The sequence below is a fragment of the Emys orbicularis genome, chromosome 9 (assembly GCF_028017835.1).
Source record: "Emys orbicularis isolate rEmyOrb1 chromosome 9, rEmyOrb1.hap1, whole genome shotgun sequence".
In the NCBI taxonomy this organism is placed as follows: Eukaryota; Metazoa; Chordata; order Testudines; family Emydidae; genus Emys; species Emys orbicularis.
The window spans coordinates 22,144,726-22,169,723 of NC_088691.1; the positions used below are offsets into that span (position 1 = coordinate 22,144,726).

General features: G+C 44.1%; 1 protein-coding gene across 3 annotated transcripts in view; it reads right to left on the minus strand.

The window, feature by feature from the left end:
- ARHGEF9 (Cdc42 guanine nucleotide exchange factor 9) overlaps positions 1-24,998 on the minus strand; it is a 263,094-nt gene that overhangs the window by 71,921 nt on the left and 166,175 nt on the right. The window contains exons 1-2 of one of the 3 annotated variants that reach the window (XM_065410529.1): positions 20,748-20,756; positions 14,891-15,070 (exon numbers count right to left, since the gene is read on the minus strand). In XM_065410529.1, the coding sequence (XP_065266601.1) occupies positions 14,891-15,016 (126 nt within the window). In that variant the 5' untranslated portion in view covers positions 15,017-15,070; positions 20,748-20,756. Of the gene's footprint in view, positions 1-14,890; positions 15,071-20,747; positions 20,757-24,998 lie in introns of those variants that run through there. The other 2 variants (XM_065410528.1, XM_065410530.1) reach the window with 2 other exon arrangements.

Genomic DNA, 24,998 nt, shown 5'->3' on the forward strand with positions numbered 1-24,998 from the left:
TAATGCCCAACATTTAGCATATGTACAAACATTTTGTAAAACCCAAACTCAACAGAAAGGTTCTCATGATAAAAAAATTCTAACAGAAAGTTGTTTTCAAATAAATACATTTTCCTTTCCAGTGCCTCAAAAAAAATTGCATTACTGAGAACCTGAAAGTAAATCTACCTATAAATAAATATGAAACTGACTTCATGAATACTCATTGTCCAAGCTGAGAGAAAGGCACAAAGTAAATAAAAAGCATAAAGAGTGAAGATAAAATTTAATTTTATATTATTCTTTCTGTTTTAATAACCTAAATATTTATAGGTAAGGAATTTTGTTTCCATGTTTCCATATGATTTTTAAATTGACTGTCCCTTTAAATTGCCAAAGGGAAAAAAATGCCACAACCTTTTTTTCTGGATTTTTTTCTGTTTTTCTAACTGATGATTTCATTGTGCTAAACAACATCTCTTTTATCACAGCCCCAGTGTTTTGTCTTCCTACAGTGAGCTTTAAAGGTCAAGGAACTGGAGATATTGGAGAATACCCACCTCTTTGTGAGCACTTCTAATGATATAGTAAACACAAAAGAATAAAAATGTTCTTTTCAACAATAAGGGGAAAATTATCCTTCCTGCTATACACGCCAAATGTCTCAACCACAGAGTAGGCAGTAGAGATCTTCCTCAGGGATAAGAGATCACGGGAACACAAGAGAATCGTGCTGTTGGGAAGTGAACCACAACACAGAGATCCACATGGTAGATAAGAGAACTGAAATATGCAATAGAAAGACTCACTTTCCCCCATTTATGCAGTACAGTTACTTTTTGCATTTAATCTGGTTTGTGACAACTGACTGGTCATTTTAATTTTTGTTTCGAGTCACTTTGAATTTCTAATTCTCAGGCACTAGGATACCAAAGTGATGATAGTGGTCCAAACGCCCGGAGAGACAAACAGACAAATGTTGGGTAGTTCAGATTGCTGGAAAGGAATGTTTACAATAAAATAAATAAATAAATATGTAATCCCAGTTTTAGTTACTGTTTTAAAACAATTAAAGAATTCTGTATATTATAAGGGTTTTTTTACACACTTAAATAAATAAATTGTGAGACTAAAGCAATATTGACAGGCCCACCTTTTTAACAAATGCTAGTAATACTTTCCACTTATATACAACTTGATCCTGTGCCCATTGAAATCAATGGAAACACTCCCATTGATTTCAGCGAGAGCAGGATTGAGCCCATAGTGAGCTGTAGCCGCGAGTCATAAAGCACTTTGCAAACACGAATAAAATTAACCGTCTCACTCTGAGGGAGGCACTATGGTCTAATAGATAAGGCACTGGACCATGACTCACAGGAAAAGGCCTAATGGGTGACCTTGGGCAAGTCGCTTCATCTCTGTGCTTCTGTTTCCCCATCTGTAAAAAGGGGATAATGGCAGTCACCTGAGCTTTGTGATCAAAAGCTAGGTATTATAACAGCTAGGAATTATTATTATTGAGGCAAGCGCAGTAGCTCGACTGCCTGTTATATTGTCTGTGTCTGCCTGCATAGAGACATACAGAGGACTAAGAACACCTCTTTTCCCCCTGTGTGGGCTACCCAGACGTTGAGTAAATTTCAATGCACCCGCCAAGTCCCTGACAGCACTGGGTCAGGGCATTGTTCCTCGGCGCAGTGTCTCAGAGGCACAACACCTCCCAGGGCTGTGTCTGGGAGGATGCACCCTGCACACCACCTCTTGCCTAAAGACACAATCTAGCCCAGTGTTATTATAACCACTTTACATATGAGGATACCGAAGCAAAGACCAAATGCCTGGTGATCCTGGCCAATCCAGGAATAGAATCTAGGCGTCTTGACTATTCTAATCATCCTACCAACCACATCCTCTCACCGCTGTCCCCGCCCCAATACTGCAGATTTCCCTAGCATTGCCTGGTGACGCCGTAGTTATTGGTGCACTTCGGGATGACTGAGGCACCTGGGGAGCTTGGCAGTCTAGAAAGTGAAGTGAAAACAAAAGCACTCCCTCTCTCCCTCAAAACAACACCTTTGTTCTTTTGTTATATAAGGAAACCATCCACTGACTACTAATGCTTTGTACCTGTCCCCATGACAATAGAGCTGAGAGTCCGTTTAATGTCTTGTGTGATGGAGCAGAAAGGAAACACAGTGAATACGTCTGTCAGTTCCTGTTTTTTATGTTCTAGTGCATGCAAGGTGGATCGGGGGAGTATGGATGCAGAATCGTAGCACACTTCCATCGCAATAATGAGTCCGGCAGCGGCAACGCCAGGGTCAAATGCAATGGTTATTGCAAAGGGCAAATGTGGCATTTACCTGGCAGAATCCATCAGCAAGCCCCATGTTAGGAAGCAGTGTAAGTCCAAGACGTAACTGGGCAGTAATTAGCAAAGAGGAGCCAAATGCTAGTGTAGAGAGATGCTAGATACCCCGATCCCCTATTACTAACCTCCACTCCCTCCCCATACCCTAGGGGGGGATTCACTCTGAGGCAGGGCAAGCAGTAGTAGCTCTGCCTGCCCTCCTCTGGGCTTTCTGCTGGGTGGGGCAGCTTTCATTTCCATAGGAGATCTCTGCCACAGTGGAGGCTGCTGAAAAGATGGACTTGAATCATTCCATCTCCTGGTAAACGTGGCCATGCTCTGTTTCCCACCCCGCAACACCCACTTTTCGGGCTGTGTAGGGTTCCTGGCTGAGAGAAATTTCCTTGGCCAAGGGCATTTTGCAGGATTTCTGCCAATTGGACAGAACTGGAACATTGGGTTGACGCCCTTTGTTCCCTCTGCCTGGGTGCCTGACACACTGGATTGGAGCTCAAGCAGAAGATGCAGAACTCAGATACACAGAGCCTGCTTCCCAGCACCTGAAAATGGGATAAGAAAAACTGCCCCTGAACGGAGTCTGCAGGGACAATTGATAGCCAGTCACATAGCATGGTTCTTCCCAGCAGGGCTATTCCTCCAGCAATGTGAACAGTGCATCCCTCTGTTTAAGACTGGAGGGAGCAATGTTGCACATACACAAGCAGAGTAATGTGTTACACTGAAAAATAAACCACCGCATCCTGCTTCTGAATAACTCTAACATGATGGGATAGGCTTTCAAAGTGTTCTCTGGGGCCTGTTTTAGCTATATTGATCACACTGATTGCGGGGGGCGGTGCTTTAAAGACCCTGGGTTCATGCTTGGTATAGAAACAGGGCTAAAATTCTAGAATAAACAATTGCACTGGCGCTCTGCTGGGAGAGAAATCCTAATGATGGGATCATCACTATTCAAACCCAAATACACCTTCAAAATCAAACAGGGCAAATGTTCATATTAAACCCTCTGCTCATGCCAGCTAAAGTTCTAAGTCTCTCCTCATCCTACCCTATTCCCATCATTAAAGTGTTTCTTGCAGGTCAACAAATTCAGACTGGCAAAGTCTCCACACCAGATTGGGACCTCACTGTTGTCAATCTCATGGTGCTTTTGCAAGTCTTGCAATATTGGATGTTTTTCTTAAAGCACCAGCTCCTGGAGTCAGGTGATCATGTGAGACTCTCAGCTGTCATTCAAAAACAAAAAAGGTAAGTTTTTGGTCCTTGTGGTTGTGAAGAAAAGTGTGAAAGCATGAACCCCCAAAGGCTCAGAATCCAAAAGGCAAATAAGAACCCATTTATTATTTTTAAAACTCTCATGATGTTTAAGTCAATCTTGTGATTTTGGAGGCCTAAGTCATGGTGTTTGAATGCTTGGAATTCACAATATGGGGACCCTTGTGAGGACAGGTTTTTGCATCAGCTGTCTGCTATTTTCCATTGGGTTTCCTATATAAAAAAGGCAAAACATGTATTTTTAGTCTAGCTGAGTTCTATTTTGGACTGAGGAAAAACAACAAAGAAAAAATGAAGGTAAAGTCTCCAGACTAGAGAAAGCAGAATGTGTTCTTCACTTTAGTACGATCCAGCCTGAACTGCTTACGAACACAGCAGGCAGCGAATTTCCTTCCATTTAAAGGTGCAAGACACAGAAAACAAACATAACTCATAGTTACCAGCACATAGCCTACAGCACATACTCTACATTTCATGCCTCTGCTTCAAAAGGAGAGGCCATCTCTCATGGTATTTAGACATTTCTGTTTCTGATCTTAATCTGTGAACATTTTTGCACTTTGAGAACATTTGATTAACATTTTACTGGGTTTGGTTTTGTTTTGTTCTAGGTTTCCAATGGAACCAGAATTCGGAAGTATCAGGAAACTCTGTCAGTCTTTTCTCACAAGAACTTCAGTCTAGTTTTGCTAACCCTAAAGGTTTAGACCTTCTGGGGAAGCATTCTACTTTTTGAGTGTTTATCTGACTTGATCCAAACTTTCCAGATCTCCTATGTTCACTTGGCACTGCATAAAACCAGCCTTCCCTTGCTGTCTAACCTTGATCCCGCTACAGAGTGGTTAGCAATTCTGATAAGAGTAGTTCTTTAAGAGAGAAAGGATCATTCTATGGTCTGGCTTGGAACTCGGGAGATCTGAGTTGGATTCAAAGCTCTGCCACATACTTCCCGTGTATCCTTGGGTTAATCACAATCTCTCTGAGCTTCTTGTTCCCCAGCTGTAAAATAATCTTTCCTACCATGGGGGTGGCTTACAAATGTTTTTGAAGTGTTCAGGTGCTATGGAGAAGGGGCCCATAGAGACGCTTATACATAAACTGAATGTAGACTATAGCTTTGGGAATTCAATTGCCTTTGTATGAACCCTGATTACCTCCTGTACCTTCTCGCCTGGAGGCTATTGCTGAGAAGTAGCTGTGCTGTGTTCGGGCTGGGGAGGGTTACACACAGTTGCTTTGCCAAAGTGAACCACTTTAGCTGTTTTGAGTTAAAACTCACTTTATTATTGAATGCAGGGGGTCAAGAAATGTTACCCTGTGGGTATGAGTAAAGGGCAGCAGAACTGTACTTAGCATGCCCTGATTAAAGGGGTCGCCCTGAAGGGAACCTCATTTGTTAAGCAAGGCATATGGACGCCAAATGCCAGTGAAAAATCAGAGTGGGTGGGGACAGGTGTGCCTAGCTGGTGATGTGGACTCTGTTTAAAGAGTCCTAGATACCATTTGACACCCTCCTCCAGCGTTTAAAGATGGAGCTGCCCAGACTCCGAGAGATCCTTGTTTCTGTTCAGTGATTACTAGAGCTGAAATCACGGAGGAGCAGATCTAGGGACTAAACCTTAGTCCTGGTGTGGAGACAGTTTTGCAGTGAGACAACTCAGAGGCTGCGTGGTGAGTGGTGGAACCTCAGAAGGCGGCAACACAGAGGTGGCAGACAGGGAGCGGCAAGCAGCAGCAGCGAGAACAGTGGCAGAGCGGAGCAGCAGCAAAGATAACAGGGACAGAGGTGGCAGATGGTGGCAGAGATAACAGCGGCAGCAGGCGGCCAGCAGCAGCAGAGTGCAGCGGCTCTGGCAGAGGCGGAAGCAGAGATAGCAGCAGCAGCAGTGAGCCAGCTGCAGACGCGGTGACAAGTTTCGAGCAGCAGCAGCACTGGAGCCATTGCTTGAAGCCCCCACCTCCTTTCAGGGGTGGGAGGTGAAGCCACATGAATGCATCTCTGAACTCTGGGTCTTTGCTGACCATGGACAGCCAGCTGGGAGTGGGATGCAGCGGAGGGAAAGGGAGCTCCATGTTAAAGGGACTTTCACACCACAAGATGGGAAACTGAGGCAAAGGACACTGCCCAACATACGGGGGGGGGGGGTTACTTATGGTTTACATGCTTTTGTGTCACTGTTGCAGTGTTTTCCCAAATTAATGCTGAGTTCCCGTTCCCTTTTAATACAAGTTTTCTTTTATTATACATGGACTCAGCCCTGGAGAGTGGGTGAGGGCTCGAGTTGGTTCTGTTTTGTATTGTTAAGAGGAACCTCTAGATCTTGAACCTGGGCCTTGTTGCTGCCGGCACCACCTGGGGTTACATCCCATTGACTCCAGCTGTAGCAGCACTGCACCCAAATCATTTGGTTACAAAGGCTATGGCAGTTTTTAATGCGGATTTAGGGCATAAACGGCAAACACTTTAGTGCTCTCCTGTTTCCAGCTTCATCTGAGATTTCCATTCTTCCTTAGCCCCAGGTCACTGCAGCCGCCAGGCCCTGGGCTTGGGTGCCTTTCACTCAGACAAGGAGCTCTGGATACAATTTTCTGGACTGCCTGCCATCACTCCCACACAGCGTGCTCTTAGGAGGTCTCTCCAGGCTCCCATCCTCTGTCAGCATAGGAAATTTGGGCCAATGGCCAGGATTAGGAATAAGCCTGGATCACCAGCCTGGACTGCTATACCCTGCGCTATTTTGTCCTATGAAAAAATAGCAGCAGCAGCCCGGGTACTCATCAGCAACCCTATAATAATAAACCAGCGTGCAGTGCTGTCATAAACAACCCCCCACTAGGCAAACGATGAGCAAAGCACTTCCCTAAAGTAATAAGTCAATGAGCACCACACCATTGTTTTAAAGGTACACGTTGCCCCAGTAAATTTCAGCTACAGACCAATTTCAAACGCTTCCGGTTCAAAATTTATTAAAAGAATCAGAAGAAAAACTACAGAGAAAATTCAAGATGCATAAAAGTTAACATTAGGGAAATTTCACATTGAACGGCCACCGACACAGACAGAACTATAGCTATGGATGCCTTATGTTAAGCCCAGTTCAAAATGCAATCCTTATTATGGAGTCATGGCGAGTACTTGCATAATTATATCACTTGCAGAGGCTCAGTCCTTCACAAACTTAAAAAAGCAAGACATTCACAAAAACTGATGCTAAATACAAATTTCAGCTTAAGATCGTAAGTTTGAGTCAAGGAAAGCTGATTGTTTCGTTGTGCTGGTTAATATTACATGCGAGTCATATCAAACCTATTTAAATGTGACTTATTAATTTGAAACTATTCCCAAATTATGCATAAAATAACCAAATGGCGTAGTTCCAACATTTGCTGACCTGTAATTATTATATATTTCACCTAAAGCATATGCTCTATAGAAAGGGCATTTTACCTGAATGCACACTAAAGGCTGATCGTCTCAGAACAGTTAGAGTGCATGATAAAACAAATGTGTGATCAGCCATCTGGATTATTAATTCCCTTCCATTAGAGATTTGCAATGGCAGAAATAACAGATAATATGTCATCTTGGATTCTAACTCACAATTAAGTAATATGATGGATTAATGATGCAAGCAGGTCCTTTCACAGAGTTGTTGCCATTTCACTGAACCAGCACTCACCAGTGACCCTACAATAACTACCAGTGTGAGTGGCCCAGCCTTTGCTAAAAGCTGTGTTTAACCAACTAGTGTCTCAGCTCAGTGCTCAATGGCAACACAGCAATCACAAGCCATTGTCTGATATGCCAGTGACCCTGCATAAATAAACTGCTGTATGCAGCCCCAAGACTAAGAGCTATACCTTACAATCCTCTAACTCACCAAGCTACACCAGTGTATATTGAGCTGCAGGTATGAACTCTATTCCTCATGCTAAAAGCTTGTGGTTAGTCAATGTCATGACCATTTTGTCTGTGTGTTTGCAGCCACACATGATATATTGCTACGTGTACTCCAGCAGTGCCAAGAGCCCGTAATCAAGGCATTGGCAAGGTGTTGGTGAGACAAATAACTAAGACAGTCTCTTCACAGACTCTGCACTCTGTATAAGAGAGGACCTAGCTATACCTTACTCAAGGTAGAGGACTCCCTACAGAAACAATGTACTTTCCTCATCCTATCCAGTATAAATCACTGGGCCAGCAAGATGCTGTTTGGGAAGAAGCCATTGATGGTCCAGGCAGGGTCGAAGTTACAGTCCTTTTGCTCTTGTAGTTTCCCTTTCCCCTGGGTATGAAAGGGGAGGTGAGAACACTGTGTGGCAAGGCAGCTGGTAGGGCTGCAGGTAGGTATCTGCACCCTCGCCCCCCTCCCTGCAGGTGCATCGTATTTCCAAAATGAGAACTGGAGACACTGGGCCGGAGTGTCACAGCGCAGTGCTTTGCAGTGGTGGGAGGGGGAAGAAAGAAGCATCTTTTCCCCGTTTCCCCTTTCAGGAGGAAAAACTGGGACACTTGATAGTAAAGGGCAGGGTGCAAGAAAGCAGCATTTATCTCTCTGGGACCCCTTCACTCTTCTCTCCTAGTCCTCACTCTCCTCCCCCCCGCCCCACCTAGCTCATACTTTGCCGTCTGCACCACTCTCAACCCCCAAGTGACTCCATTCCCCCTTGCTCCAATACTCCAGGCTCACTCCCAGCTCAGAGCCTCCCAACCCCCCTCAGCTCTCTTTGCCCCCCCCCCATCCGCCCTCCCCCCCATCCTATCCCCCAGGCCGAGAACCCACCCCTTTCCCATGTGGCTTTCCACAGCTCAGAATTGCCTCCCTTAGCTCGGAACTTTTACCCACTCACCACACACGGGCTCAGACACCTTCTCTTCCCTTCCCTTCCGCAGTCCATCAGCTTCAGAAAACCCATCCCAGGCTCATCCCCCTGAGCTCAGCTACACCCCCTATTTCTTTCTGGGGCTTGAAAAGCGGGAGTAGACAGCAGGGAGCATGTGCAGACAACGCTATACTCTGCATCTGAGGGGATAAGCAAAAATAGCCCCCGAAGTAGCTTGTATTTCTCCCTCTGAGGCAAAGCCCACTGAAATCAATGGCAAGTCCTTCATTGACTTCAATGGGCTTTGGATCTGGCCCTGTTTGCTGCGGATCACCAGCAGGAGTCCCCAGTGGCAGCAGGTGCTAGGACGTAGCGGAGGGCTAGGTGCTAGGACACGCCGAAGTACATCAGACACGCACATGCATATTTGTGACATTATTGCGAGGCGAAGCCCCTACTAAGCTGCACCAGTGCAGCGGTGCCACTGTAGCGCTATCCATGAAGACAAGCCCTCAGTTAACTGCATACAGATGGCTATGCAAAGCATGGCACTGCAGACATGCAGGAGCCAGTGAGACGGGACAATACATTTGCCACTTTATGAAGCAGAAATTGGATCTCTCCTCCCAGCCAACGTAGGTGCACAGCAGAGGCGATGGGATGGACGGCACTGACTTATGCATCTTGGGCCTGATTCTAAGACCAGTCTCAATCCAATCTCCATTTCTTGTGCTTGCAAAATTACTGGTGCAAATAAACGAGGGCACAGTTACCTATATGTGAACCTTCAAGTATCCGACTGAGCCCACAAATCAGGTACTGAGATGATCAAGTGGCATCAATTGCACCTGCAATTATTTGTATCTGCACTATGTGGCTGCTGAAAGGGAGACCGGCTTTTAAAAGTCCATCATTTTCTATCTGTCTGTAATGCATCCTGTCCCTATGGTACCTTGATTCCATTCACTCTGCATATGACTATATCCCTACGGCTACTGATATGCTGGATTTGCCATGGGAGACAGGACTAAAATTTCCCTTACAATGTGCTGGCCCAGCAGTACAGACCATTTTATTTAAGTACTCTTAATGTTACACTTTCAGCAGGTGAGTACTGCTTTGATGCCATTCCCCTTTCTCTGCCCTCTGAAACCTCACACAGGTATCACAGTGGCCGGTGCTAAATTAATGCTAATTAAATAATAAAAGCCTGGAGGTTGGTTGGCTATCCCGTCAAGATGCTCAGCCCTAAAATAATGCAGGATGAGAAAGCCAGCTAGACATGGCCCTCGGAATGATGTGTGTGCAATAGAGAGGAGAATCACAACACCCATTAATGAAAGTTAACCCCCCCCCCACCAAATAGAGCATATGAGCTGTTAAGCACTTAGACAAGACATTGGTTTAGTACCTCTCTAAAAACAGTACTTTAAAAGCTTGCGAAGCTTTATCTAGCACTTCCTCGCCACCAGAAAGGAAGTAATGTGAGTCAAAGGTAGCGTGTCAGCAAGTACGTCAGCCTAGAACTGCAACAGTCAGGGAAACGTTGAGAATGACACGAAGGAACAAAGGCTATCAATGCACCTTCTCCACACACCAAAACCACAGTGAAATGACCAGATAGAATCTGCACACGAGCCTACTTCAATGCTTCGAGGGAAGCCCTACCCTCCACCTCCAGGTTCCTGACACGTAGGAAGAGGTGGTAAATCCTTCTTGACCCTTCTTTGCTAATTAGTTTAACCTCATGAATATGAGCAAGAATCACTGCTGTTCAGGTGCTGGGAAATACATCCCAGTGACTCATCCTGGCAACCCACAGAATTAAGGCCAAGTGCATTCAACTGCAGTGCATGAGCTGTTTGTCTCTAGGTTGAGGTTCATGGTGATAAGCATTAGGGTTTTCTCCTCTTTGAAATTTGCTTCCATGGGAAATGTCTAAGCCCAAACCTGGCCATGTTTAGTTAATCTGTTTTGGGAGTGCTTGAGTCCTATCTGGGCTCGGTGTGGCACATTACAGAGAGCCACATTTGGATGTGGAGTTTGCGGGTTTGGTTTGGACCCATCTCTGTTCGGAGGAACCCAACAGTGTGGTGATTATCAGCTCTGCAGTTTCTGTGCCTTTGTAGAGTAGACATTATTCTATATTAGAAACCTTTTGAGTTCACAAATGTGATTCTGGACTATCACATGGGAACCATTCACAGAACATGATGTGAATGCAGCAAAAAGCCAAATAGCACGCATACAATTCTAGCAATGTTATAGCAGAAGCAACACCTCTATTGAAAAGAGGGAAGAGCCACCAATGTCAGATAGTGTCACAGCTATAAACCCATGGACTCCTTTAGTAAAATTCCGGCCACTTTTCCAAACTTAACTCCCACCCTGTCAGATCCCAGTCAGCTCATGTGATGTTCACTTGACAGTGTGCAGCTAAATACAGGGCTGACATTTGCACCCTGACAGATAAGTTCTGTACTGTTTCCTGGAATGTTCACTTGACAGTATGCACACTTAACTACCAGGTAGATATTTCAATCGGACCCAAACCAAGCTCTCTATCTAGCCTTCAATCTGAAGAACTGTGGAGCCCTCATCTGCTTCTCTCAGATTAAAGAGCTTTCAGTAGCCTCATTTCTCCACGAGTGAGTGGCAGGATGGTTTCCTATAGCAAATCATCCACCATGGTTCACCATGCCACATGCCCTCCTCTCCTTTGCTTCCTCTCATACCCCAGCAACTCCCTGTTCCCAACATCTAGTTTATTCCCTTGAAAATCAAACTTCACAGCCACTCCCTGTCCTTCCTTCCGATCTCCCTCCCGCCTTCCAGGTTAACCACAAGTCACAATCAGAGAACCTAAGATAAAGGCAGGTTTTGTACATACAAAACAGGTATACATGCTAATCCTGCAGATGCAGTTTAGAAGTCCCGGGTATTTGTGTGCATAAACCCTTCACAGTTATGTACATAAACATAGAGCAGAAGGTGCAAATTAATCTGTAGGTCAGAATTATTCCCTTGCACTTGCAAATGTGAATTTTTCCTACAGTCAGACTTTGTGGGTGCCAAATGCCATGCAAAAAGCTGTTCACATGGTTTGACTGGAGGCAGGAAGTATCTGAATTCTCTCCAGAAATAAGATTTTTCCAGCTCAGTTTTGCAGCTAGCAGAGATTCAGATGGTTCTGACAAGGATCTAAACCTCAGGGTGCTTATTTATAAAGCAATTCCCAAACATGAGGTTCACCTGTCACCAATTGCCTCACCGTATCTATCTGTGAAATTCCTTCATTCTAAAACAACATTTCCATGGGATAGTTCCCAGTCTGTGTTTTGAGTTCTCTGATGCATCTTGTCTGCAGTAATATGATCTGGGATTGTATTTGTCTCGCTGCTTTTGATCCTCTCCAGGACTCTATATTGCTTTGTTTCCTTCTATCATTATTTAATAAAAATGCGGACATAAAAGACAGTGCAAATATTTGTCATGTAAATCAAAACAGAACAACTCTAGCCAGCCCATGGAATTTGGTGCAGTCATATACATAGAGTAGGGGCTTGTACACACTACTACTTATGTAGGTAAAACGTAGGTCACTTGGGTGTGAATAAGCCACCCCCCTGAGCAACGTAAGTTACACCGAGCTAAGCGCCGGTGTGGACAGTGCTATGTTGATGGGAGAGCTTCTCCTGCCGACATAGCTATCGCCTCTTGCAGAGGTGGTTTTATTATGCCAACGGGAGAGCTCTCTCCTGTCGGCATAGAGCGTCTTCACCAGTGCAGCGCTTCTAGTGTAGACTAGCTCTGGGACTCAAAATAAAGAGAGGAACACACGCAGTCCTCCTGTCGCAATAAAGCAACAAGTTTAATATAAAGTACACAGTATAGAAAGAAGATGGCAGGGAAAGAACAGCTAAAATCTCCCTTGATTAGTTTCTCGATGGATCCCTGAAGGAGCATGCAGACTGACTCTCAAATTCTCACGAATTTTTACAGTGCAGTGCTTGGCCTGCAAGCTAATAAGGGGCTACAGCCACTGCCTCTGAAGACCACCAAAACTATAGCAGCCATCTGGTGAGAATCACACCTGAGGGTTTTCTTGGTCAGTAAAAGGAGAAAAACGGAATTTGAAGAATAGACATGAAGAGGCAAGAAAGGTTAGTGGCAACCTCAGACAATGGAGAAGAACATGAGAGCTCAAATGGCAGTTGTTCTTGCAGTTGATAAACCAGGACAGGGTGCCTTGGTTTGTGATATCTTGCAGGTTTGTGGTACCGTGTGGAAAAAGTGTCACTGCTTTGTAGATGTAAGTGTTTGAATTTCCCTTTCAGCTGCCCATGCAGAACTTGGGGTGCACCATAGCAGACCTCCATTTGCAATTTTTTGAAATGTCTAGTATCCATTGTAAAGTATTAATTGGCATAGTTGTGGCAGCAGTATGGATTCTGCCTTCTCTTATGCCTTGTCAGGTGTCCATCATTCAGTCCCAGGGAGTGACTCTGAGCTCAAACCCAGCTGAGTACGTATCTCACAGATGGAGGATTTGATCCTTCTCCCAGTGAAGTTAATGGGTGACCTGATTTCAGTGCAGGCAAGAGCAGGCCAAGAGGCTGTGACATTAAACAACACAGGCAAGGAACTCACACATAAAGGCCAACGCTTCCCTCGGCACAAGAATGCTCCCTGAATTACTGTTAATGCATCTTTTGAAGCCTCAGTATATTAAGGTTTTGGATTCATTTAACTGATCTCCTTTGTCTTTACTGTCTTCTAAAATCAACTTCATACCCTTCGAATAGCTATGGGCTAGGGGAATTGTTGAGAGGCTACTGATCCAAATGATCAAGTAGTATAGCCCCTACATTAAGTGGTTTTGTTTATTTGTGTTAAAAAAAAGTATGGTCGTGGGTGGTGGGGCTGTTTATGAAACCTATTACAACCTGACATGATTAATTGCCAACCCAAGCACAACAGCACTGGTTTAGTGAATGAGAATAGGCAAGTGAAACTGACCAGGCTAATTTCACTCTTTACTGAGTGGAATTACAAAAAAAACAACAACAACAAAAACAATTTGGATTTTAAAACTTTGGCCTTTGTAACCCCAGGTTCTCTCATCAACACAGATGGGGAATTTTTCACAAATGGGATCATTATCTGACAAGGCTTAGTCTTGCTCCCCTATAAATAAATTTTCAAACCTCCTTTTGACCTCAGTGGGGGCAAGGTGGAGCCCAGAGTATCCCATTAAACAAAATGAAGGAAGGAGGGTTAGTTAGCCTGCTGGTCTAATCATCATACTTTGCATTACCACACAGGTGACCCACATTTGATTTCCTGTCCCTTATCTCTTAGTCTCAGGTCTGGCCAGAGCTAAGAAAGGATCAAGAGCAACATGCTGAAATCCCACAGTGGGAAGGGTGTGTGGGGGAGATAAGCGGAGAGTAGGGCTGGTTTTCTATATACCATTAAGGAGCACTGGTTCATGGGTTTTATCCAGGCTTCCTTGGCCAGAAGGGTCATTGCCAAATAATGGCGCCTCAAAGGCTAAAGAATGTTGTAAACATGGGAGAAACGTGAGGAGGAGTCTTGATAATGCAGGAACCCCCAGAAAAGGAGCCGGGGGAGGGGTGGGGGTAAAAAATGGTGACTTAAGCAGAGAAATAAAACAAAACAGCATCACTGCTGGATACTGCCTGGGCCTCATCATATATTGAATATAAAACAGCCTTCCCTCCCACCAGCACCGAGCTTGTCAAATTGATTGAAACGTTAAAAGGAAAGCATCATCTTTAAATGATTTTACAAGAGAAAAGAAATCTTCATTTTTGCACCACAACCTCTAGGCGTCAAAGGAATAAAATCTATGATCCTGCCTATCCCTGCACCACCAGAGTAAAGAAAGAAAGCACGAGAAGAAGAAAAAGGACACGGTTAACATCTGGCTCTTGATTCTCTGATGAAGAACCGAGAGATCCCTATTAAAATGGCAAGAGCTGACAGTAGCTAGGAAGGTTTCCTAGTGTGCCTTTGTTCTTTGAAGACAAAAATAATAATAAAGCTCTGATGTCATTCCTACCTATGAAAGGCTTTGCTTTGTTAGGGTGGGTTGGTGGGGCACCCCAAGAGCTGGGTGGATACAGCAAAAATCTGCTTCAGTATAAAACCAAAGATAATGGAAAATGGTCCATGTCCCTTGCAAAGATGACTGCTTGTGTCTGCTATGGGAAGGTTATGGAGAAAGGCCGCACTGTTGGGATATACACATGGAACATCAGTGATACAAATACTGGAGCTTGATCCCACATTTACTGCACAACCAAATCTCCCACTGAAGCCAGTGGGAGTTTTAAATGCAAAAAATTGGCCCCACATTGCATATGTGACAGCAACAGTCCAGTGCAGTGAGATTAGGAAGGGAGAGCCACTCACCCTTACGAAGCTGGCGGGAAACCATCCTTCTTCATCGTCAATCTGACCCCACCACCAGTCCTTGTTGGAAGCATCCAGGACCTTGATAACGTCTCCTGCTTTAAACGCCAACTCCCGGTTGGCCATGGTGACGTGATCCCATACTGCCTCAGCACTTACAATAGAACCACCACTGATCAGCTTTAAAAACAAAACAAGAGACAGTCAGCAAACACTCTGTCCGGGGACCCAAACACATTCACATACACAATGTAAAAACAAAACACTCAGCTAGAATAAACAACCCCCCTCCCCATTTACTATCATTGTCATTGCTACCCCCATTTTCACTAATAATACATTATTCAAACCCTTAAATAGATAGACTATCCCATTTCTTAGTTGCTAAGGTCCTGACACTGGGAGGTGCTAAAGGGAACAGTGTTTGCTGGGGCTCAGAATTTCTCACGATCAGGCCCTACGTAATTAACAAGCAAAGACCTCACCCTACCTCTGAGCCACACCTATGCACACATGCTTTTCAAGGAACTAGGCTTTCACGTATGATTTAGTTAGCACAGTATATATCTGGGTGTTCCTAATTATGCCATCTTGGCAAGGAATTTTAGCAACAGGACAGTCTTTTATATTTTGCTTGGCAAAGTGGTATATTCCCATGTTGATGTGGCTGAGATTTTGCAGACAATTCCAATTAATGGATGACCATGTTGGAAATCTTCAATCTACAGAGCAAGTGCAGCATGGGCATTTGGCAGAGCAAAATTTCCCTGCCCCAACCTACTGATTTGTCTTAAACCAGAGCTGGAGGGAAGAACAGACTCAATAGCCCATTCAACCCTTGGTCGGTTTGCTGAGAGTGTCAATTTAGTGCTGATTGTGGTGATGGGTTTCATGATGCAAACACCTGTCCACTAGAAACTAGACAGAGGCCCCCGAATTCATCTCCCCCAGGCCACAATGAACATGGAACACTCAATCTCTTTTGAGCTAGGGTATATTCATATCCGTGACCTAGAGGTGAAAGGTTCTGTTTTCCATTAACAGTTTTCTGAGCCATCTAATCCTCCACAACCCCCTGATTAACATGGAATGAGTCATGTCAACCCTCCTCCTCGCATGTCTAGATGAGAACAATCCAACCGTAACTGGGATCACCCATTGCTTTTCACAAGGATGCTCACAGTTTTAAACAGGAGAATAAATTGTGCTTATGCTTTGTTCAGTGAACGAACTGTACACTGAGTGATAAGACTGGATGGGTATACACAGCCTGGTGACCATGCCAGGAAGGGACAGCTTTACATGTGCTAGTTACACAGCTTTTCTCGGATCACCTCCTCAAACCCTGCTCTTTAATTCTGTAGCTTGAGATGTATTAGATGTGGTTGATATGGGCTCAGTTCCAAATCAGTATTTCATCTCGGGAAGCAAGAGACCCAACTCTGCAGCCATTAGGGACTTTCCACATGGCATGAACTTAACAGTCACAGATGTCCACTCAATTTAGGTTAAACAATGCAAGACACACAAAAGAAAACAACCCATCATGGAGGCTACATGAAAGCAGAGGCCCTGCGAACTGTTAGAGGATTCTGACTCCTCTTCTAGAAGTTCAGTCAGTAAAGAAATATCTGATCAAAAATTTGCCTGCACAGAAGGAACTTGCAGTAAATCTTTCACCACTATTGCACAGGTTCTGAGTGTATAAGACAGATCCTCATGAGTAGATTTGCAGGACTTGTTTTACCCCATTCCTTGAGCTGACATTCCTCTAAGAAGTCAAGCTTCATAGGTTTGTGAAAAATATTGGTGGGCTTTCAACTCTTCAGTTATCAGAATCAGTTGTGCATAGAAAACAAAATCTAGCTCAATCTTGCTACTTAATGCTTTTCATCGTCAAAGCACACTACAAGCACGGACTATTCTCCCCATCTACAGTAGGTAAGATAAGATTAGTTACACCCATTTTACAAATGAGTAAACTGAGGGATTGGAGTCACATGACATCCCCAAGGCCACAGAAGGAGTCAGTTTCAGAGACAGGATCTGAACTCAGGAGGTCCTGTGCCCAGGCCCTTTGACTGCACCTCTGCCTTTTTCATAAAGTCAGTAGGTTGCTTATATTTGCAAGTTTTCCCAGTGATATTGTCAGGTTCCAACATTTTCCAAAGGACATCCAGATTTGGTGGACCAGTAGCCCTAAACACATTAAGTACTTGCTAACAAAAGTGACAATTTACTTGTCCTCAAGTCCAGAGACAAGTGAAGAAAAAATATTCTTTCTACAAATGTCTGTTTTACAGCCCTTTCTAGAACTCCCTGGAAATTCATCAAAAACAAACTCCTTACAATCGCACGCTGCAGACAGAGAATGCACTAGGGCCCAGCTTGATAAGGGGACCTATTTAACAAGAAGCCCGTAATGGGACTAGCACTGCACCTAATCTACCCATGTAGAAGGCACCTTGATGTGTATTTAACTTCCATACAGATGTCATAGCTTGGGCATTTGGTGCACAGCTCCTTCTGCAAGGTACAGGTCGAACTGAACTTAATGGGAGTTGAAGGCACTTCATATCGCACAGGAGGTGCTCAGCCTATTAGAACACTGGGCTCTGAATTAGCATTACGGTAGTTAGGCAAGAATTAGTCTGGAAAAATGATGCAGGTTATGATGACCAACCCATGGGTCTAGCCTCTTTACAGCACCCTTATTACAGGACATGCTTTGGAGAAGCTTCTGAGATGGGTACAGCCGGCAAATAATGGTCAAATCATTTATTTGACAAATTTCTTTATATTTTCCTTAATTACTCAATGAATGTTTTTAAACATTATTTGCACAACTGGAATGCTGGGCTGATAATTCAACCAACCTATTTTCAGATAATATATTGGATAAATTGTGCAATGTGTTTCAAACAATTTGCCCAGCTCTGGAGAGGGAATAGGTTCTACTACAGGACTTCCTTATAACAACCCTTGGCATTTTTCTAACACAACAGAAGATCCCCAAGGCCCTCACAAACACGAATCAGTTAAATCGCCAATAATCCCTACGATAAATCAAGAAGGAGAATTAGCTTTCTTTATAGATGGGGAAACCAAGGCACAGAGAAGTTTAAGTGACGTGACCAATGTCACACAACAAGTTAGTGCTAGAGCTCGGAATGGAATCTAGATCTCCTAACTACCAACTCCCTGTTTTAGCCACATCCCATTTTTATGTACGTTTGTTGTTTCCATTGCATTTTTCATGTCTAATTAATTGTGGATAGTCTCGCTTCAGGACACTCTACCCAGGCAGTGTTGTGTATTTTAATTCATAGTTGTATTGTGTATTAACACCTTAAGAGAAGTAAAACCTACCAGTTTTTAATGTGGCTAATTACCATATTGAATACTAGTTTTCAAGATGATCCAGGAACAGGGCTATTGTACAAAGGGCTTAATCCCCTTCACTACCACCACCCTGCCTCCCTCTACCTCTCCACATATGCTATTCCTGGGCACTGGATCCACACACAAAAATATTCCTTAGACCAAACTTCAGAGTGATTTTCTTTTAGATTTGTTACTGTGCTGGCAGGATAGAGTAACCTGAGTCTGACCCACACAATTCAAATCCTAAGAACTGCGCCATGGTCAGCGATGGTAGGTGACAGAGACTCTCTGTTGGCCAGGTAAGGAAGGCCGTTTACTGAACATTTCCCTTCCTTTATCACTGTGAGCATGTGAAAGATTCTTTCACTAGATGTCAGAGCCCAAATGACTCTGAAAGGCATTTGTTGATACACGAGGAGTAAATCACGTTTGACGAAATCCAGTGAGGGCGGCTGTGCCTTCTAGAACACAAATAAGGTGCGATCGAAAACAAAAAGGAGTGAGGTAGGTTGGCAGGATTCAGGCTCCAGCCATCACATATGTTGCACCCATTGAAAAAAATGCCACAACCTAGAAGCAAAAGTCTAATTCTCTCTCTGGTTCATTTTGTGAGACATTGGGCTGTACCTGTAAGGCAGCCTGACTAGTACAAGGCAGGGTTATAGAGATGGGGTTTGACATCTGCAGGAGCAACAACAGACAACGAACGAGAGACAGGTTAGAACCAAATCCTATAAAGTCTAGGGAAATTCAGATCAAGAGCCAAACACACCAGAAAGCTCCAATCTCTTTCATAGAATCATAGAATATCAGGGTTGGAAGGGACTTCAGGAGATCATCTAGTCCAACCCCCTGCTCAAAGCAGGACCAATCCCCAGACAGATTTTTTTACCCCAGTTCTCTAAATGGCCCCCCTCAAGGATTGAACTCACAACCCTGGGAGGGAGGCCTCCGAATTCATCTCCCCCAGGCTACAATGAACACGGAACACTCAATCTCTTTTGAGTTAGGCTATATTCATATCAGTGACCTAGAGGTGAAAGGTTCTGTTTTCCATTAACAGTTTTCTGAGCCATCTAATCCTCCACAACCCCCTGATTAACATGGAATGAGTCATGTCAACCCTCCTCCTTGCATGTCTAGATGAGAACAATCTCTATAGTGAGCTGAATCAAAACCTGATTTGGACATGCCTAACCCATGAGGCATTTCAAACCCAGATACTAACTTTCTGGCTCATCCCCATCTCTACATGGACACCTTAGGTCTTCAGTTCAGCCATCACTCATGACAGTAGAGATGGCCTACTAGTCAGTATAAAAGCACCAACCCAGATATTATAATGATGGCTGTGATATAAAGAGCTGGATAAATATAGACAAAGAGATAGCACCTTGGCCAAAAATGCAAACCAAATCCATCAAAACCGTTCTGAAGTTCAAAAACTTAAATGAGCGTTCTCTCTTTCTAATCCAACATGCATCTCACATCCTGGCTTCAACATACTTGAAACCACATGAGCAAGGCTGTTCTCGTGTGGCACGTCAAACCAAGCCAATGGTAGGAAGTACCAGAAGTCTCATGAGAAAGCTTGATCTCACCAGCTTTTCAGCCCAAGAAGGGTTGGATGAGTTTGCAATGGCAGCTGAACTTTGAGATGCTTTTTGAAACCTATCTTTCCAACAGGAGATGGAGCTTGAATAAAACCTTGGACCTGAACAGGTGCTGGGGAAGTGGAATCTGGACTCGTACGTTATGGCACAAGCCCAATTCTTCCTCCAGCTTCTTAAAGTTCACTCATCACTACACAAACAATATCAGTGTGCAACAGAGACAAACTATGGAGGTTGGTACTCTTCCAGCTAGGAAAACACAGCAGATGATAATTTGCTTTTGTTTCTGAGGCATAATGAATTCTGCATGCACTTGTAGACCAAAGTCTTAGGTCCCATTAAAACCAGTTTTACTTGTCAGCTACTTGTGTTGAACTGAAGAGCCCAAAAGCACAGAAGCCACTTGGTGTAAATGACGTCTTCCCCTGAGTGATCTCTCTGTGCAATAACAGCAGAAGGCAAAGGCCTTGAGCAGAATTCATTTCTTACTAGTATCCATTTCTTATTAGAAGCTTTGGGTTTAATTTTTACTGTTTAATTTTCGCTATGCTTCAGGGCATAAATCAACCACTAGCTGCCTGGGGTTAGGAAACAACTTCCCCTGTGACCAGGTTATAGGTTCTCCGATACCACAGAGGGACTCAGATATCATGGTAATGAGCATGGTATAAGAATCTGACTAGAACAGAATAATTGTCCATTTCAGGGCTCATTCCACCTTCCTATCAAGCAACTGGTATTGGCTACTGCCAGAAACGGAATTTTGGATTAGCTAAACCACTGGTTTGATACAGTTCCTATGTGACATTTTCATAAAGGAAAGGAAAGGAAAGGAAAGCTCCCCTACTAAAATCCACAACTGACCTGTTTCTGGAAAACGTACTAATACTTTGTGTCTCCACAGTATCATTATAATAATATTCTGCAGCTTGTATAGTACCTTCCATTGCAGGATCCCAAAGCACTGTCTAAACACATAGTAATTCAGAATGGCAGTACCCCTCTGTGGTAAGTGAGAACTGTTATACCCATTTCACTGATGGGGAACTGACTCAGCATAAAGAAGTTAACAATTTCCCCAAGGACACACAAAGACAGTGGCTGAGCTGCGAACAGAAGCCAAGAACCCTGACTCCCAACTCCAGATGAAACTGTCTCACCTTACGGGTCAACACTGGGGCCTCGTGTACTGAGGACTTACTATCAGGCAAGGCAGTGCTTTACTTTTACATAGACTAAGAAACAGAAAAACCCTCTCAGATCCCATCTGGACCATCTCCCAGTGATCAGTTCAGGACTGTTTCCTATGGGACATTTTCTAGCATTTTGTCCAATCTGCCCCAAGCAAGTAATGGGGCTTTCCCCCTCTTCACTGGGGGATCTTATGCCCAGTCTTACTGATCCCATCCTGAGGCTGCTTTTCCTGATATTCAGCCTACTTTGCGTAGCATTACTTTTGATCCCGTTCCCCTAGATTGAGAGAAGTTGTGAGTAAACCTGCGAACAAGTGACCAAACTGGTGAATGGGAGAACAAGTGAGCGAGCTAGGGAGTGAATGAGCAGGTGAGGAAGTGTAAGTGCAAAGAGCCACCTGTGGTCCAGCTCCTATTGCTTTAGGCCACCATCTAATTCTCACAGAGGTCAATGGGAGCCCAGTGACTTTAGACTGAGGGTCTCTGATGCATGGATCACACACAATGAATGCAAAAGTTGATGGGGCACTCTGCTAGGTGCAGTCTCTGGGCGCCTGCTGATAGAAATGACGGGTTGCATAGGTGAATGAGTGTAATGTTAACCAGTCCAAACAATGCTTTTTCATTGGGGTTGCCCACAACTCCCACTGACTTAACAGGAGCTCAGTGCCATGCAGCATTAGGCCCACTGAGCATCAGTTATTATTATTTGTATTGCAGTAGAACCTAGAACTCTTCAATCACGATCACGTCCCCACAGTGCTAGGGTTGTACCAACACACAGTGTGAGACAGTTCCTGCCCCAGGGAACTTTCAGTCTAAATAGACAAGACAGATAAGGGTCCAAGGGGAAGCAGAGGAAGAGGGGGTGGAGGGGCAAGCTCATAATACAGCAGATTGGTGGCTGAGCCAGGAGTAGAACCCACATCTCTTGAGTGCCCTATCAACTGGACCACACTGCCTCTCACTGCTCTTCCTCCCTGATCCATTCTGATCTAATCTTCAGGTCACAACAGAGCTTTCAAAAATAGGCATTTCATTAGGTTAAGGAGGCTGTCAAAAAACAATAAACCAAAAAAAAAAAAAAAGTCTTAAAAGTGATAGCAAAAAAACTATTCAAGGTGCTAACAGTTAGACTGATCTCCCAACAATATCAGCATGTGCCAGCTAAGAGCGTGTGGATATGGCATGGCAAGGCTGTTATAAGTTGTAGGCTTGTTGTGGTACAGAATTGGAAAACCATGGCTGAACTCACCCAGCTAGGATTATAATGACTAGCGCTATAATGCCCACTCGGCAAGCAAACCCACTTTCTTTCTTTTTATTAGCGCTCTCTGAAGACCACCACCAAAGGGGAGAGATTGTCATCAAAGCCAAGGGAAAACATGCCAAGAAAAATAAAAGGAACCCAAATGTGATGGGTGGCTCTGGGCTCTGCCTGTTCCCTCTGTACAGGGCTTGGTGTCGCTGCTCTTGGATAAAATAACTGCCCCCACCAAGATAAACATAGAAATACAGGTAAGCAAAGAAGAATTGAAAAGAAACATTAGTCACACCATACTAAGAGAGAGATGTATTATATGATGGAGTCTTCTCCCAGCCCCATCACTTGACCAATTTAAAACTGGACTAAAGAACATACTATAAGGAACAATCCTATATGGTCACAGGAAGGGGAGGTTTATGGAAGAGATGAGCCGCTAGGACCAGGGGCGGCTCTATGTATTTTGCTGCCCCAAGCACAGCAGTCAGGCAGCCTTCGGCGGCATGCCTGCGGGAGTTCCGCCGGTCCCGCGCCTTCCGCGTACCCGCCGCCAAATTGCCGCCAAAACCGCGGGACTGGCGGACCTCCCGCAGGCATGCCGCTGAAGGCAGCCTGACTGCCGCCCTCACGGCGACCGGCAGGCCGCCCCCCCGCGGCTTGCCGCCCCAGGCACGCGCTTGGTGCCCTGGTGCCTGGAGCCGCCCCTGGCTAGGACTTCCTATGATGATACAGATTCCATACATCTTGTCCAGCCTAAGCATAACAGGTTGGATCTATACCTATAGCTATTTGAATCTATATCTAACTATTGTACATGTACCCAGCATCTGTTGATTGAAATTGAGGCAGGATCAGGCACCTAGGTTTTTTGAATGTATCCAACTACAGTATTCTCTGGAGCACTAGGTTTCTAAGCTTTTCCAAACAGACTAGAGTTTAAAACTTCTGGCCAAGAGCTGGCTGCATCTCTACAGAGGGACCTTGCTCCAACTCTGCTTTGTAGATGTAGTGACTGGAAGAAGGACATGGGAAATGTGTGAACCTCACACTGAGTTTTCCTTTATTCTGTGATTCACGGTTAAGGGCTCATGTCTGTTCCTTCCCAGCAACCGCCCTTCCCTGATTATTTCCAACTGAACAACTTCATATAAAGCTATTTCCAAATCCCCAGTGGAGCAGCCAAGTGCTAAGCACACATTTTAGTTGGTAAGATCAGCCACTGCTGCAAAGCACTGTTGAGCATTTGCTGCCACAATTGGATTGGCACTAATTGGTCTCCTCGTTGGCAGTCTCAAAAGAGAAGCCAAGGATTGACTGCACCTTGGAGACCAAAACACATATTCCAAAGCAGTGTTCAGGTTGGTCTCTGCAGAGCAGGGTGCAGACACACTGATGGGGAAGCATGCCCAATTGTTAGGGCTTCAGTCCCCAGAGCTTTCAATCCAGAACCTTTCACCAGCACTAAATGCACTTACAAAAAAGAATTAAACTAAATACTCTGGGAAATTACAAAAAAATAAATAAAAGAAATTCACCAAAGAGTGCTGCCATCTTAAAGCCATCACACCCTTATTCAAGAGAAAGTATAGCACAAAGGGGCAGTTGTTCACCCTCACCCTTATGGAAAAGCCCTATAAAATTTAACAGGGATCGAACAAATAAGGCTCTCTAGAATTTATTCCAAACACCTACAGAATTTCTGAGAGAATGATCTCCTGTCTCGAGGTAAGTTGAACAATTCTATAGAAGGGATATAATTCTTCATTAGACCTTTTACCTGTGTACCAGTGCAGTTATACAGATATAGTTATAGCGGTATAACCTCCAGGTGGACACTTACTCTGGTATAAGAGTGGCTTTTTTTGTTTTAGGTTAAATCCCCAGTGACATAAGCTAAACCACACAAAAAAAAGTTCATTCTTATACCAGAATGAGAGTGCCCACTCAGCGGGGTACACCAGTATAGCCTTACTGGTTTAAATTCACACCTTTGGTTATACAAAAAAAATATTTCTTGTGTAGACAAGGCCAAACATTCTATAGGATGGTGCAAAGGTACTCTGGAATGGCTATAATTTTCTATTACATTCTATAGAGCTTTTCTATAAGGGCTGAAAGTCAGAAATTCTTTTAAAAAAACATACAGACTGCTGGCATTCAGGAAGGAGAAATCATTACTCAAAGTAAACCCAACACACTCAGAAACAAAAGCGATCCTGTTAGAAACTCCCAGCCAAATGAGGATACCATAGTTTGATTCATATGCTCCTATGAGAATGATATCCCCCACTCCCTTGTTGGATAGCCCTCCGGCATTTTAATTGCATTGTTCCCTCACGTGTAGTAACATTTACAACACAGATTGATGAGACTGTTAATCATGAGACCGTTTGTTGCAATAACAATGCCGTCATCTCAAAGGCTTCCCAAGGAGAGCATTTATAACTCTGCAGTGGTATAGTCATACATCTCCATCACCAAAACTATCTATACAGCACAATCACCAGATTGATTAGACGGGAGGCTCACCTGAGTTCTACATACCATTGAAACCACAGCCAGTGTGTTTCAGTCTGACATTTTTCTGGTCTTAATGATGAGGATATATTAGGAGCATATAAGAAAATGTTGCCCAAACCAATCACTATGTAATT